The sequence below is a fragment of the Poeciliopsis prolifica genome, unplaced genomic scaffold, assembly GCF_027474105.1.
Source record: "Poeciliopsis prolifica strain line A6 unplaced genomic scaffold, Auburn_PproV2 SCAFFOLD011, whole genome shotgun sequence".
Taxonomy (NCBI): Eukaryota; Metazoa; Chordata; class Actinopteri; order Cyprinodontiformes; family Poeciliidae; genus Poeciliopsis; species Poeciliopsis prolifica.
In genome coordinates, this window is record NW_026562386.1 from 10,909,023 (window position 1) to 10,923,500 (window position 14,478).

At 38.3% G+C, this 14,478-nt stretch overlaps 4 protein-coding genes across 8 annotated transcripts; all 4 read right to left on the reverse strand.

The window, feature by feature from the left end:
* Positions 1 to 4: 4 nt before the first annotated feature.
* LOC129364005 (trans-1,2-dihydrobenzene-1,2-diol dehydrogenase-like) lies at positions 5 to 2,434 on the reverse strand. Its single transcript, XM_055036363.1, has 7 exons — positions 2,316 to 2,434; positions 1,706 to 1,817; positions 1,410 to 1,573; positions 860 to 1,112; positions 665 to 789; positions 432 to 582; positions 5 to 269 (listed from the first exon to the last, which is right to left on the reverse strand). The coding sequence occupies exons 1-7, from the start codon at positions 2,403 to 2,405 to the stop codon at positions 160 to 162; spliced, it is 1,005 nt and encodes a 334-aa protein (XP_054892338.1). The 5' UTR covers positions 2,406 to 2,434; the 3' UTR covers positions 5 to 159.
* Positions 2,435 to 3,247: 813 nt separating this feature from the next.
* On the reverse strand, positions 3,248 to 6,082 carry LOC129364006 (trans-1,2-dihydrobenzene-1,2-diol dehydrogenase-like). The gene is made up of 7 exons (XM_055036364.1): positions 5,834 to 6,082; positions 5,153 to 5,264; positions 4,869 to 5,032; positions 4,329 to 4,581; positions 4,128 to 4,252; positions 3,868 to 4,018; positions 3,248 to 3,708 (listed from the first exon to the last, which is right to left on the reverse strand). The coding sequence occupies exons 1-7, from the start codon at positions 5,921 to 5,923 to the stop codon at positions 3,599 to 3,601; spliced, it is 1,005 nt and encodes a 334-aa protein (XP_054892339.1). The 5' UTR covers positions 5,924 to 6,082; the 3' UTR covers positions 3,248 to 3,598.
* Positions 6,083 to 7,028: 946 nt separating this feature from the next.
* LOC129364007 (trans-1,2-dihydrobenzene-1,2-diol dehydrogenase-like) lies at positions 7,029 to 10,502 on the reverse strand. 3 transcript variants are annotated; one of them, XM_055036365.1, is made up of 7 exons: positions 10,388 to 10,502; positions 9,726 to 9,837; positions 9,396 to 9,559; positions 9,031 to 9,283; positions 8,331 to 8,455; positions 8,060 to 8,210; positions 7,029 to 7,478 (listed from the first exon to the last, which is right to left on the reverse strand). In XM_055036365.1, the coding sequence occupies exons 1-7, from the start codon at positions 10,475 to 10,477 to the stop codon at positions 7,369 to 7,371; spliced, it is 1,005 nt and encodes a 334-aa protein (XP_054892340.1). In that variant the 5' UTR covers positions 10,478 to 10,502; the 3' UTR covers positions 7,029 to 7,368. The 3 variants fall into 3 exon arrangements, with proteins under 3 accessions (XP_054892340.1, XP_054892341.1, XP_054892342.1); XM_055036366.1 differs by lacking the exon at positions 10,388 to 10,502 and adding an exon at positions 9,948 to 10,208; XM_055036367.1 differs by lacking the exon at positions 10,388 to 10,502 and adding an exon at positions 9,965 to 10,205.
* A 390-nt stretch (positions 10,503 to 10,892) lies between these two features.
* LOC129364009 (trans-1,2-dihydrobenzene-1,2-diol dehydrogenase-like) lies at positions 10,893 to 14,319 on the reverse strand. 3 transcript variants are annotated; one of them, XM_055036368.1, is made up of 7 exons: positions 14,230 to 14,319; positions 13,571 to 13,682; positions 13,241 to 13,404; positions 12,876 to 13,128; positions 12,175 to 12,299; positions 11,904 to 12,054; positions 10,893 to 11,322 (listed from the first exon to the last, which is right to left on the reverse strand). In XM_055036368.1, exons 1-7 carry the CDS (start codon positions 14,317 to 14,319, stop codon positions 11,189 to 11,191), a joined length of 1,029 nt encoding a protein of 342 aa, XP_054892343.1. In that variant the 3' UTR covers positions 10,893 to 11,188. The 3 variants fall into 3 exon arrangements, with proteins under 3 accessions (XP_054892343.1, XP_054892344.1, XP_054892345.1); XM_055036369.1 differs by lacking the exon at positions 14,230 to 14,319 and adding an exon at positions 13,793 to 13,984; XM_055036370.1 differs by lacking the exon at positions 14,230 to 14,319 and adding an exon at positions 13,810 to 13,981.
* Positions 14,320 to 14,478: the final 159 nt, after the last annotated feature.

The following is a 14,478-nucleotide window of genomic DNA, read 5'->3' on the forward strand; positions in this document are numbered from 1 at the left end:
AAAGTTTGGATTCAGAACTTTTACTGATCTTTTGGCATGACCTCTGTCAGGCCTGTCAAAACAACACAGTAGCAGCAGAGTTGGAACACAAAGTCCTGCTGGATCTCCTTAATAATCAGTTTTGAGTAATTATTTAATTTTACAGTGACCGCAGAACATTTACTGGCAATCTTGGCTGTACACCACGCCCACCTGCCGACGGATTTCATCCTCCAGTTCTGCCAGCAGAAGAGAGTCAGAGTGCGACATGACTGGACTCTCCTTCAGCCCTATGGGGAGAAATGGAAGCATAAGCACATTTTCTGATGTCAACCAAGATTTTAATTTCTCCTGCCATCAATTGCCTGAGTAATTAACTGCAAATCAGTGTTTTTTTACTTTCAGAAACATTGATATAGAAACAAACTAAAACATACAAAATATCTCGTTACCTTTGATCAAACACTGTCGGACTTCCTCAGCTTCATAACGCATCCCTGTGCTGTTGTGGAAGTTCAGAGGGAAACTGGGTTCAGGCAAAGGATACTGGGTCTCCTTCCCATTCACTATTAGTGATGTGGGGCACCACATCCTGGCAGGGATCTCAAACGTTGAAAATAAATGAGCGTTACAAAAATGTTCCAGCCGCATTGCATTTATCTGTTTAAACTGCCTTTTAAATTACCTGGATGGTGCCCTTGGTTCCAACAATAATGGCATCATTAGGAAGCTGTATACTGCAAGAGTAAGTAAACACAGCCATTCTCTTCTCTGAAAACTTCAGAGTTACAATCACAGTTTCATCCACCCCTGTAATTGAAAGATGACTAGATAAAATAATTTGCATAAAAATGGACCCAATGCTCTGGTTAGCTCCTACCTGTGTCCAGGCAGACCCCGGTAGCCTGGATGCTCTCTGGCCTCTCTCCATTGTACACCATACACACAAACTGCAGGCAGTACATGCCAATGTTCAATAACGCTCCTCCACCCAACTCCTTCTCTACTACTCTTCGGTTGTGCAAAACTGGTACTCCAAACTCCGACCGAACCATTTTCACGTCTCCTATCTCCCCCTGAGCCAGCATCTTTCTAACCTCCACAGAAACTGGGAAGAAACGGCTCCACACGGCCTGGAGACAAACAGACAGAAACAGAACTGGACCAACTGGTATCATAAATATTTTAGGCATTTTTGTGTATCATCTCATGTTTTGAGGTTTTAGGTTGTTTCATGATGTTATTTTCAGGTTTAGCTGCATATATACAAGAAAGGACACAAAAATCCTTTCTTTTTTGTAAAAGAAAAGCACAAAGCAGGCTTTTTCTAAAGTGTGGGAGAGATTTCTGATTAAGGGAATTTGATAGATTCTGATCTTGATCTGAAAAGATTGGCTAATGCTTATTCAACCTAACTGCTGCTAGTTTACCTCCATAAAGAAGACTTGATTCCTTTTGGTAGAGTCCAGAATCTCTTTCACTTCTTTACTGTTCATGGCCAACGGTTTCTCACACAGAACATTTTTCTTGGCATTCATGAAGAGCAGACAGGCCTTCAGATGGTATGGGTGGATGTTCCCAACATACACCACATCTGTGCAAACATTTGACGATGAAAGCCACCATACACCATAGAATTCTAGAGTTTTGACAATTCAGTTTGTCATAACATTCACTTTGAAGTGCATTATGTACAGCAGCAAACAGCAATCTCTGACAAACTGACCTACATTTGGATCTCTGGCCAGCTCCTCGTAGCTGCCGTAAGCCTTAGAGATGTGGTGTTTCCTGGCAAACTCTTGAGCATCCTCCAACTTACGAGCTGCAATAGCCACAACCTGTAAATACAGTGAGAAAATAACTACAATAATTTTCAACATTTTTTATGAGTCATTACTTTTATTATAGAAATTCTGCACAAATCTGTTCTGACTCTTGGCAGTTTCATCTTTTTCTAAAGAAAAACATGTTACATGATGAACCTTAATTGTTACTGACTATATGACTAACTGTATCACTGATTTTTAAAACTAAAATTCGTAATTCCCAGACTGCATCAAAAACTACTTCCTTCCTATTCTGTGGTTTACGGTAATAGTTTGGTAACTTGACAGTTTAGTCAAAATGTAAATGTATCACAAGCTCATTGACCGCGCGTGCTGCTTCTAGACACGGTTCACATGTTCAACACCATGTTTACTTGATGTTTTTCGAAATATATCCAGCAAACAGATAATAGGCCGTTAAAAACGCATAAAAAGAACCCACGCCAAAGAGGCGTGTTGCATTTAAATTACGTGTTGAATTTGAGCGTCTAGTTCAGGAAACATACTGACCCGATGGTCTTCAGCAGGAAGAGTTTTTAAAGCAACAGCAAAGTCGTGACTGATCTTCCCAGCGCTGCATATTCCCCACCTGGTTGCCATGTTGCTCAAAAGTTGACTGTCAGAAACAAACTTTCACCGTTCTCTGCCACAGGGTGGCGACAAAGCACTCATTTAAGATTTTATTTTGTAATCATCTGCTTAAGGCTTTAGATTATTAAAAAACTACGCATGAGGCGCTAATACTAATGAATTTGATTCAGAAGTGTGTAGGAATATAAAAGGACTGGACATCCTTTCATAATAAAAGCCAATTTTGCAATGTATTTGGAAATTGTGGCCTGGATGAAAAGTGAAGTACAGAATGTGTGTTGCTTGAGGCCCAGGATAAAGTTTTTAATTTCTGATTGTCTTTTGGCAACTATAAAATCAACATAGTTACCTTTCAGGGAATGAGGAATTCATGCTTCCTTCACCTGATGAATGTTATGGAGATTCTGATGTCCTTTTCCAGCAGCACTGTGACCTGCCCATACTGTCAAAAGTATTCAAACCTTGTTGGCCCACAAATGAGTCAGATCTACACCCATATAGAACCTGTGGACCCAGGCCAAGTGGAATATGAGATATCAAATCTTAAGATAGGCAGAAGGCAATCTGGACTTAACACCTCACCACAATAAAAGTTTATAAATCTGTGAAACGAGTAACTCAATTATAGAACTAGATCTTCAAAAAAAAATACTCCAGTGTATTTCTTAATTAAATCAATATTAAATTCAACATAAATGCTATAATCATAATCAATGCAATATATTAAATAAGCAGCAGTATAAATATATGTTTCCGTTGAATGAATTTGTGCAATTTTGTTAAAACCATATTTTCTTTCAAGATTATACAGTGAGAATCTTAATCAGTCCCAAATGAAACATTTTACACTGTCACATTATAGAAACTTTTATTAGAAGTCTTCATTTAGACATGATCAGAAGTACTTCAGTTTACAGTCATGGAACATTCATTGAGGTTTTGATTGTTTCAGTGCCTTTTACAGATAGTGTTGATTCTTATACATCCAGCAAAGTTCACAAAATCCTGACCCAATATAAGGTGGAATTAGCAGACAGCTATTAGTGAGGTATTTCTTATTTAACACAGAACTTGTGAGGTCATCAAAAAATTAGGAGCATTGTTGTAGTGTGAGTACAAAGTGCAGCTGGATCACAGTAATCAAGTCCTTTCCAGTTATAACGTATTCTTCAGTCAAAGTGTGGATACCGAGTGTAAAACATTTACTGGGAGTCTTGGCTGTACACCACGCCCACCTGCCGACGGATCTCATCCTCCAGTTCAATCAGCAGTAGAGAGTCAGAGTGAGACATGACTGGACTCTCCTTCAGCCCTGCAGGGACAAATGAAGGCAGAGTCATATTGTGCTTCAGGTGTCAACCAATGATTCTTTGCATTACTTCTTAGTCACCAGCTGCCTGGACTAAGAAGTCTGCAATATTGTTTTATGCAGAGAGATTTTTGGTGTAGATATGCTAATTTTTCTACTTACCTTTGAGCAAACACTGTCGGACCTCTTCTGCTTCATAACGCATTCCTGTGCTGTTGAGGAAGTTTAGAGGCAAACAGGGTTCTGGTAAGGGGTACTGGGTCTCCTTTCCATTCACAATTAAAGATGTGGGGCACCACATCCAGGAAGGGATCTCAAAAATATAAAAGAAAAAGACAATCCACAAAATACCATAAAATCTCCCATTTACCACACATTGCATTTAATTGTGGACTAAACCTAACCCGATCTGGATAATTTACCTGAATTGTGCCCTTAGTTCCAACAATAATGGCGTCATTGGGAAGCTTCATACTTGAAGAGTAAGTAAACACTGCCATTCTCTTCTCAGAGAACTTCAGAGTGACAATTACAGTCTCATCAACCCCTGTAATTGTGAGCACATAAAGGCTATGAAAATCATAAAGGTGCAATTTTTAAATAAAACTTATTCCTCTGGGTACCTGTGTCCAGGCAGACCCCGGTAGCCTGAATGCTCTCTGGCCTCTCTCCGTTGTACACCATACACACAAACTGCAGGCAGTACATGCCGAGACTCAACAGAGCTCCTCCACCCAACTCTTTCTCTACAAATCTTGGTGTGTGTAACACGGGAATGCCAAACTCTGACCGGATCATCTTCACATTTCCTAGTTCCCCCTGAGCCAGCAGCTTTCGAATTTCTGAAGAAACTGGGAAGAAACGTGTCCAGACGGCCTGGAGACAAGGAACAGCAGGTGGAGATGAATGAGTGCTAAACAGCTGGAATTAGAAATATACGTCATCAATTTTGGAACATCTAATGTCGTTTTTGAACTTTTAGAGCAATTCTTTTTTACTGATTATTTTAAGGTTTAAATGTATGACTAAAAAAACAGCAAAAGCTCCATCCAAAAAGAATAATAATCTGGTGCACGAATGATGGAATGACAAGATAGTACTTTTGTACCTGCCTGGTAACCAAAGTACATACTGGTCTATGTTCTGGTCAACTGGTAGTTTACCTCCATGAGGAAGACTTTGTTCCTTTTGGCAGAGTTCAGAATCTCTTTCACCTCCTTCGTGTTCATGGCCAGCGGTTTCTCACACAGAACATTCTTCTTTGCATTCATGAAGAGCAGACAGGCCTTCAGATGGTATGGGTGGATGTTCCCAATATACACCACACCTATGCAAATATTAGAAAATGAAAGCCAGACAAAATGATAAAAGATAGAGTACTCAATTTTTCATAACATTTACTTTATGTACATCGACTAAACATAACCTCTGACAGATGAACACTGACCTACATCTGGATCTCTGGCCAGCTCCTCGTAGCTGCCGTAAGCCTTAGAGATGTTGTGTTTTATGGCAAATTCCTGAGCATCCTCCAATTTACGAGCTGCAACAGCCACAACCTGTAAAGTCACAGATGACATACATTAGTTCTAATTACTTTAGAGGTAAATTGTTATTTTTTATTAAGACAGCCATTCCATTTGATTAAAAATCGTGGAATCTGTTTTAAGGCCTTACATCTTTTTGGCACCCTCACTTGTCATCCAGCAGAGGGCATCATTCATATAAACTCACTTTGTTTTGTAGTTGGGGGAAAAAAAGTGACATTTGCCTGACTGGTAAAAATGCATGACTGAGACTGTTCAATTTAATTGTTCATTTCCAGTTCTTCTTAACTCCGAGACTCAGTGTCCAGAAGCAACTACATGCGTCCTATTCTGTGGAATACGGTAGGAAGTTTGGAAGCTTGGGAGTAAATTAAAATGCAAACGTTTTACAAAATCACTGACGATCGTCTGCTTCATTTAGACACGGCTCAACAACATGCGAGACTAATCTTTAAAAAATATATCTAACAAAAAGTACTAGGAGGAAGTTAAGTACTTGGAAGAACGTCACCGACACATACGGAAGCGTGTTTCATCTAAATCATACGGATTTAAGTCTCCTTTGCAGCAGATACACTAACCTGATGGTCTTCTGCAGGAAGAGTTTTCAGAGCCACTGTAAAGTCATGACTGATCTTGCCCGCGCTGCAGATTCCCCACCTGGTTGCCATGTTGTTCCAAAATGATTATCAGCAACGTCTACCGATTTCTGCCACACGGGGGCGAGAAAGGACTCATTCAAGATATTTGATTTGTGGCCAGACGAATACGCGCCAGATCAAAAAACCTCTTACGGTTGTTAAGAATTAAAAAGAGGAATAACTCTCACTCAGCACAGAGATTCGGACTTCTGCTGTAAAACAAACCATTTTATAGAATGTGTATACTCATTTAAATATATGCATTAGGAGGTGTGTTTTTTCCTTTGTGTGGGCTGTCTTAAATGTTAATTTTATTACCTCTGAGACCCACTGAAACACCCAGCTCTTCTCTTACCAGGCTCCTTTAGGCGATCTGATTTGCATCTGATCTGCAGGGTTATCTCTGCCTCAAAATGATTCAACAAGAAACCAGTTGGTGTTTTTTAAACAAACTCGCACAAACTGTATTGCTTAATACTAACTATAAGTTGGATCTAAAAAGTAACTAATTCAAAACATGCTTAAAGAAATATATTTAATTCTAATATAGATAAAATTATTTATAAAAAGTTTTAAGATCCTAGTGAACTTTTGAACCATGCTAAGGAATTTGTTAATTGCCTGGCAGACAGACTCCCTGTCAAAAGAGATTCTAGGCCTGTCTTTTCTGTAGAATCCTCCCTAAGAATTTATATAAGTTCAGAGATTCAGCAGTTGTTTTAGTTTGGATCTTTATCTAAATTTATGTGAACGTAGAGTGTACTTTAACTTTCTATGGTATATTTCATATGTATCAAAACTATCCTGTGCAGTATTGTGCTAATTTAAAATATTATTTCAACACGGTTTAATAAAGTAACTCTGCAAAGCCTGGTGATGTAAAGACTCATTATCATGTTCTGCAACCACCTGTGCAATGACATTTTTTTTAAACTTTAGACCAAGTTGGCTTATTTATATATAGTCAGGTAATTACCAATTTAAAGAAAATTGCAATTTTTCAGAAATGATATCTTGCTGCAATTCTTATAAAACAAAAGCAAAAACGAAGTCTCTATTGTCCACTTTTACGCAAATTAAAAATTGTAATATATTCAAGGAGCTGAACTGAAGAAAATCAGATTTGACATTTTCTAGAAATTGGCTATAGCATTTATTTCACATATTGTCAAAGATTTTACATTTCATTGTTGACTGTGCTCAGTGAGTTTCAATACATCTGTACACAAAGCTGGTGTGTAACATGTGAGATGACATAAGATAACAGCTTCATAACCTCTCTCATGTGGTTGAGAGGTCGTCTTGAGTGGTTTACATTTCAAAAATTTATAAGAAATTCATCAAAGTTGGAGGTCAAGCAGTGTTGTTTTCTGACAAAATTCTAAACATTTTTTAATCACGTGAACTATTCTTGAATTAACTAGTCTCCATTGTAAACTGGTTGTATTTAATCACAGCAGAAATGAGTCAAACTTTTACTGGCTGTCCTGGCTGTACACCACTCCCACCTGCCGGCGAATCTCATCCTCCATTTCAGCCAGCAGCAGAGAGTCAGCATGGGACATGACTGGACTCTCCTTCAGTCCTGCAAAGAGAAACATACTGATGAGTCAGCTGCTACAGACAAATTCTCCACAGAAGATCAGAGATGGGAAGAGCCCATGCAGTTTTACAAGACGTTAATTGTTCACCTCTTTAGTTATGTTCAAAAGAACATAACTAAAGTATTGACCTTTTGTCAATACTTCCTATTTTTCACATACACCCTACCACTGCATTGACCCCCAATCATTCCATATTTAATGACTAGTCCTGAGGTGTTTTTTTTTTTTTTTTTAATGCCTCAACTATACGATGTTTGTAACAAAATCCCTGAGGTGTTCTTACAACTCAGGGATTAGTAACCTTTATACTACTATTTCCAATAATAAAAAAAAGAAAATATTTGTCTTCATTACAAACATGAAGACAAAACATGTTGCCATCGCATATTTCTGCTATGACAGAAACATGCTCATGGAGAGTGAGAATGTATCAAATTGCTTATCATTTATCATGAAAAATGTTTCACGATAAGAATTTAGATGAATCAGGAATTACTTGAATTTTAGCCATGCAGCTAATGATACCAGACCTACAAAGTGCAAAATGTTGATGTCTCATTACCCTTGAGCAGACATTGGCGGACCTCCTCTGCTTCGTAACGCATCCCTGTGCTGTTGGTAAAGTTGAGAGGCAAGTAGGGTTCAGGTACCGGATAATGGGTCTCCTTCCCATTAACAACCAGTGATGTGGGGCACCACATATGTGAAAGGACCTGGAGCATATGCATCGGATTAATGTCAAAACAGTGTTTCATGACACTTCTCATTTCTTTTACATAAAACATTCACAATGGTCATTTTGAATTGTTGCCATGCCATCCTTGATAACCTACCTGGATTGTGCCCTTTGTACCACCAATAAATGCATCATTGTCCAGAAGACACCCAGAAGAGCAGCTGATTGTTGCCATTCTTTTTTCAGAATACTTTAGAATGGCAGTCACAGTCTCATCCACTCCTACAAGCATAAAAATGTACAACGCAGTGAAGAGACAAGATGCTAAAACTCAAAATGCAGCTGTAAAAGCTGAAAATAAAGAGTTGTAAGCTAATTTACAGTTTTTACAGGGTCCATCAAGAGGAGAAAATAGCTTTGGGAACTTTCTAATTGGATCACATTTCTTTTATATCAGACTTGTAAATGAAATTATAAATTTTCTTAGTCTGACCTGAAGTACTTATTAATTATAATGTCTGATGGTTAGTTTACATTTTCAAGAAATTTATAGACAGCTCAAGGTTTGTGTGAAAACTCAAAATACATCAATCTGACTTTTCTATTAAAAACCAAACTACTACCGGAAATAGTAGTTTGGTTCTTACTTTTGAAACATTTAATAAACATGGGGGAAATATGTTTTAGAATTTGACTAATCAAATCAGTTTTCCTCTTCAATATTCATCCCAGGAGGAATCTGCATACAATTACATAAATCTTAACTCAATTGAATGTAAAGTTGTATCTCACATAATGTCACTCAGTTGGCACAGCATCTGAGGTTACATGAATGCCTTATCCTGCTAACTCCTTACCCGTCTCCAGTAAGGCCCCGCTGGCTTGGATACTCTCCGGCTTCTCTCCTTTGTACACCATATTTATGAATTGAAGGCAGTAGATACCAAGATCTAGTAATGCTCCTCCACCGAGGTCCTTCTGAACTGCTCTTGGCACGTGCAACAGTGGCACACCAAAGTTTGCACGGACCATCTTCACCTCCCCTATGTACTGCTGAGCCAGCAGCCTTCTGATCTCTACAGAGACCGGGAAAAACCGTGTCCACACAGCCTGCAGAGAAAACATGTTTTAAATCGTTTAACTTTTGATGGTTTTCAAGTGTGCAATAGTAAATAGTAAAGGAATTCATTTTTTTTTTCTTTCTTCTTTGCGACATGCTTACCTCCATGAGGAAGACGTCATTCTTTTTGGCAGAGTCCAGAATCTCTTTCACTTCCTTGACGTTCATGGCCAGTGGCTTCTCACACAGAACATTCTTTTTAGCATTTGTGAAAAGTTTACAGGCCTGCAGATGGTACGGGTGGATGACTCCAACATACACAACATCTGCACACAGGTCAAACAACTCTGACTGACATGCTTCAATTTCTTTCAGAAATAACAGTATGAAATATTAAGAGAAAATACAAATTGGATGTAAGAAAACATTTAATATAAAGCAGGAGACAAAATTAAAAATAAACTGAAAAAGTTCTGGCAGATTGACACTGACCAATGTCTGGATCTCTGGCCATCTCCTCATAGCTGCCATAAGCCTTAGAGATGTTGTGTTTTATGGAAAATGCTTGAGCATCCTCCAATTTACGAGCTGCAACAGCCACAACCTGTAAAGTCACAGATATACAATAATTCTAAATACTTTAGAGGTAAATTATTTTTTATCAAGAGTCATTCCATTGGATTAAAAATCCTCCAATCTGTTTTTAGGCCTTACATCTTTTTGGCACTCACTTGTCATCCAGAAGAGGGCATCTTCATATAAACTCACTTTGTTTTGTAGTTGGGGGGGAAAAAAAGTAACTTTTGCCCGACTGGTAAAAATGCATGACAGACTGTTCAAGTTAATTGTTCATTTCCAGTTTTCAACTCCTAGACTCAGTTTCCAGAAGCAACTGAGTCTAGTATTCTGTGGAATACGGTTAAGTTTGGAAGCTTAAAATGCAAGTGTTTTACAAAAATCACTGACGATCGTCTGCTTCATTTAAACACAACTCAAAACATGCAAGACCACTTTAAAAAATATATATCTTACAAAAAGTAGGAGGAGGGAGTTAAGTACTTGGAAGAACGGCGACGTTCTTCCAAGTACTAGATCGAGGCGTGTTCCATCTAAATCACACGGATTTATGTCTCCGTTGCAGCAGACACACTAACCTGATGGTCTTCTACAGGAAGAGTTTTCAGAGCCACAGTAAAATCATGGCTTATCTTGCCCGCGCTGCAGATCCCCCACCTTGTAGCCATGTTGTCCCAAAATGATTGTCGTGAACGTTTCCCGTTTTCTGCCACATGGGGCGCCAAAGCACTCATTTAAGACTTGAGTTTAGGCCTTTAAGAGTTACACAAGATAAAAAATACTCGATGGTTTAATGAAATAACTCTGCAAAGCCAAGTGACGTTGACTCATCGTCATGTTCTGCAAGCACTATTCTTTTAACTTAAGACCAGGTTGGTTTATGAATATTGTCTCATAATTACCAATTTTAAGAAAATTGCATTTCAGAAACTTGATATAATTTATAAAACTAAACCAAAAACCAAGTCTCTATAGTCTGCTTTTAGACAAACCAACACATTCAAGGACATACACACCTACCACATATATAGTTGAATAAACTTACTTTACAAATGGGTTAAAGAAAAACACTTGCCATTTTTTTCAGAAATTTGCTAATACATTTATTTCAGATTGTCAATGTTAATACATTTCATTGTTGACAGTTTCAGTACATCTGTGTACAAAGCTGGTGTGCAACATGTAAATATAAGAACAGTTTCCTAATCCTTCTCATGTGGTTGAGAGAGGTCATCTTGGGTGTTTTGTTTGTTTTTCTTAAGTTACTCAAAGTTGGAGGTCAAACAGTGTTTTCCTACAAAAATAAATGCTTAACCACATTAACTATTCTTGAAGTAAATTGAGTAAGTTCATCTCCATTGTAAACTGGTTGTATTTAATCACAGCAGAACTGACTCAAACTTTTGCTGGCTGTCCTGGCTGTATACCACTCCCACCTGCCGGCGAATCTCATCCTCCATTTCAGCCAGCAGCAGAGAGTCAGCATGGGACATGACTGGACTCTCCTTCAGTCCTGCAAAGAGAAACATACTGATGAGTCAGCTGCTACAGACAAATTCTCCACAGAAGATCAGAGATGGGAAGAGCCCATGCAGTTTTACAAGACGTTAATTGTTCACCTCTTTAGTTATGTTCAAAAGAACATAACTAAAGTATTGACCTTTTGTCAATACTTCCTATTTTTCACATACACCCTACCACTGCATTGACCCCCAATCATTCCATATTTAAAGGCTAGTCCTGAGGTGTTTTTTTTTTTTTTTTAATGCCTCAACTATACAATGTTTGTAACAAAATCCCTGAGGTGTTCTTACAACTCAGGGATTAGTGTAACCTTTATACTAGTATTTCCAATAATAAAAAAAAGAAAATATTTGTCTTCATTACAAACATGAAGACAAACATGTTGCCATCGCATATTTCTGCTATGACAGAAACATGCTCATGGAGAGTGAGAATGTATCAAATTGCTTATCATTTATCATGAAAAATGTTTCACGATAAGAATTTAGATGAATCAGGAATTACTTGAATTTTAGCCATGCAGCTAATGATACCAGACCTACAAAGTGCAAAATGTTGATGTCTCATTACCCTTGAGCAGACATTGGCGGACCTCCTCTGCTTCGTAACGCATCCCTGTGCTGTTGGTAAAGTTGAGAGGCAAGTAGGGTTCAGGTACCGGATAATGGGTCTCCTTCCCATTAACAACCAGTGATGTGGGGCACCACATATGTGAAAGGACCTGGAGCATATGCATCGGATTAATGTCAAAACAGTGTTTCATGACACTTCTCATTTCTTTTACATAAAACATTCACAATGGTCATTTTGAATTGTTGCCATGCCATCCTTGATAACCTACCTGGATTGTGCCCTTTGTACCACCAATAAATGCATCATTGTCCAGAAGACACCCAGAAGAGCAGCTGATTGTTGCCATTCTTTTTTCAGAATACTTTAGAATGGCAGTCACAGTCTCATCCACTCCTACAAGCATAAAAATGTACAACGCAGTGAAGAGACAAGATGCTAAAACTCAAAATGCAGCTGTAAAAGCTGAGAATAAAGAGTTGTAAGCTAATTTACAGTTTTTACAGGTCCATCAAGAGGAGAAATAGCTTTGGGAACTTTCTAATTGGATCACATTTCTTTTATATCAGACTTGTAAATGAAATTATAAATTTTCTTAGTCTGACCTGAAGTACTTATTAATTATAATGTCTGATGGTTAGTTTACATTTTCAAGAAATTTATAGACAGCTCAAGGTTTGTGTGAAAACTCAAAATACATCAATCTGACTTTTCCTATTAAAAACCAAACTACTACCGGAAATAGTAGTTTGTTTTACTTACTTTTGGAAACATTTAAAACATGGGGGAAATATGTTTTTAGAATTTGACTAATCAAATCAGTTTTCCTCTTCAATATTCATCCCAGGAGGAATCTGCATACAATTACATAAATCTTAACTCAATTGAATGTAAAGTTGTATCTCACATAATGTCACTCAGTTGGCACAGCCTCTGAGGTTACATGAATGCCTTATCCTGCTAACTCCTTACCCGTCTCCAGTAAGGCCCCGCTGGCTTGGATACTCTCCGGCTTCTCTCCTTTGTACACCATATTTATGAATTGAAGGCAGTAGATACCAAGATCTAGTAATGCTCCTCCACCGAGGTCCTTCTGAACTGCTCTTGGCACGTGCAACAGTGGCACACCAAAGTTTGCACGGACCATCTTCACCTCCCCTATGTACTGCTGAGCCAGCAGCCTTCTGATCTCTACAGAGACCGGGAAAAACCGTGTCCACACAGCCTGCAGAGAAAAACATGTTTTAAATCGTTTAACTTTTGATGGTTTTCAAGTGTGCAATAGTAAATAGTAAAGGAATTCATTTTTTTTTCTTTCTTCTTTGCGACATGCTTACCTCCATGAGGAAGACATCATTCTTTTTGGCAGAGTCCAGAATCTCTTTCACTTCCTTGACGTTCATGGCCAGTGGTTTCTCACACAGAACATTCTTTTTAGCATTTGTGAAAAGTTTACAGGCCTGCAGATGGTACGGGTGGATGACTCCAACATACACAACATCTGCACACAGGTCAAACAACTCTGACTGACATGCTTCAATTTCTTTCAGAAATAACAGTATGAAATATTAAGAGAAAATACAAATTGGATGTAAGAAAACATTTAATATAAAGCAGGAGACAAAATTAAAAATAAACTGAAAAAGTTCTGGCAGATTGACACTGACCAATGTCTGGATCTCTGGCCATCTCCTCATAGCTGCCATAAGCCTTAGAGATGTTGTGTTTTATGGAAAATGCTTGAGCATCCTCCAATTTACGAGCTGCAACAGCCACAACCTGTAAAGTCACAGATATACAATAATTCTAAATACTTTAGAGGTAAATTATTTTTTATCAAGAGTCATTCCATTGGATTAAAAATCCTCCAATCTGTTTTTAGGCCTTACATCTTTTTGGCACTCACTTGTCATCCAGAAGAGGGCATCTTCATATAAACTCACTTTGTTTTGTAGTTGGGGGGGGAAAAAAGTAACTTTTGCCCGACTGGTAAAAATGCATGACAGACTGTTCAAGTTAATTGTTCATTTCCAGTTTTCAACTCCTAGACTCAGTTTCCAGAAGCAACTGAGTCTAGTATTCTGTGGAATACGGTTAAGTTTGGAAGCTTAAAATGCAAGTGTTTTACATAAATCACTGACGATCGTCTGCTTCATTTAAACACAACTCAAAACATGCAAGACCACTTTAAAAATATATATATCTACAAATAGTAGGAGGGAGTTAAGTACTTGGAAGAACGGCGACGTTCTTCCAAGTACTAGATCGAGGCGTGTTCCATCTAAATCACACGGATTTATGTCTCCGTTGCAGCAGACACACTAACCTGATGGTCTTCTACAGGAAGAGTTTTCAGAGCCACAGTAAAATCATGGCTTATCTTGCCCGCGCTGCAGATCCCCCACCTTGTAGCCATGTTGTCCCCAAAATGATTGTCGTGAACGTTTCCCGTTTTCTGCCACATGGGGCGCCAAAGCACTCATTTAAGACTTGAGTTTAGGCCTTTAAGAGTTACACAAGATAAAAAATACTCGATGGTTTAATGAAATAACTCTGCAAAGCCAAGTGACGTTGA

Excerpts from the sequence above, each read along its gene's own strand:
- LOC129364006 (XM_055036364.1), bottom strand. The coding sequence starts at position 5,923 with ATGGCAACCAGGTGGGGAATCTGCAGCGCGGGCAAGATCAGTCATGAC. Across the intron at positions 4,582-4,868 it reads ACAAAGTCTTCCTCATGGAG|GCCGTCTGGACACGTTTCTT; the intron begins GTAAACTACCAG and ends CCTTGTCTCCAG. Across the intron at positions 3,709-3,867 it reads CCGACAGTGTTTGCTCAAAG|GGCTGAAGGAGAGTCCAGTC; the intron begins GTAAGTAGAAAA and ends TTGTCCCTGCAG.
- LOC129364009 (XM_055036368.1), bottom strand. The coding sequence starts at position 14,319 with ATGGCTACAAGGTGGGGGATCTGCAGCGCGGGCAAGATAAGCCATGAT. Across the intron at positions 13,683-14,229 it reads TTCCTGTAGAAGACCATCAG|GTTGTGGCTGTTGCAGCTCG; the intron begins GTTAGTGTGTCT and ends GTGACTTTACAG. Across the intron at positions 12,300-12,875 it reads CGGGGCCTTACTGGAGACGG|GAGTGGATGAGACTGTGACT; the intron begins GTAAGGAGTTAG and ends TTATGCTTGTAG.
- LOC129364005 (XM_055036363.1), bottom strand. The coding sequence starts at position 2,405 with ATGGCAACCAGGTGGGGAATATGCAGCGCTGGGAAGATCAGTCACGAC. Across the intron at positions 1,818-2,315 it reads TTCCTGCTGAAGACCATCGG|GTTGTGGCTATTGCAGCTCG; the intron begins GTCAGTATGTTT and ends CTGTATTTACAG. Across the intron at positions 1,574-1,705 it reads GGCCAGAGATCCAAATGTAG|ATGTGGTGTATGTTGGGAAC; the intron begins GTCAGTTTGTCA and ends ATGTTTGCACAG.
- LOC129364007 (XM_055036365.1), bottom strand. The coding sequence starts at position 10,477 with ATGGCTACAAGGTGGGGGATCTGCAGCGCGGGCAAGATAAGCCATGAT. Across the intron at positions 8,456-9,030 it reads CGGGGCCTTACTGGAGACGG|GAGTGGATGAGACTGTGACT; the intron begins GTAAGGAGTTAG and ends TTATGCTTGTAG. Across the intron at positions 8,211-8,330 it reads GTACAAAGGGCACAATCCAG|GTCCTTTCACATATGTGGTG; the intron begins GTAGGTTATCAA and ends CATATGCTCCAG.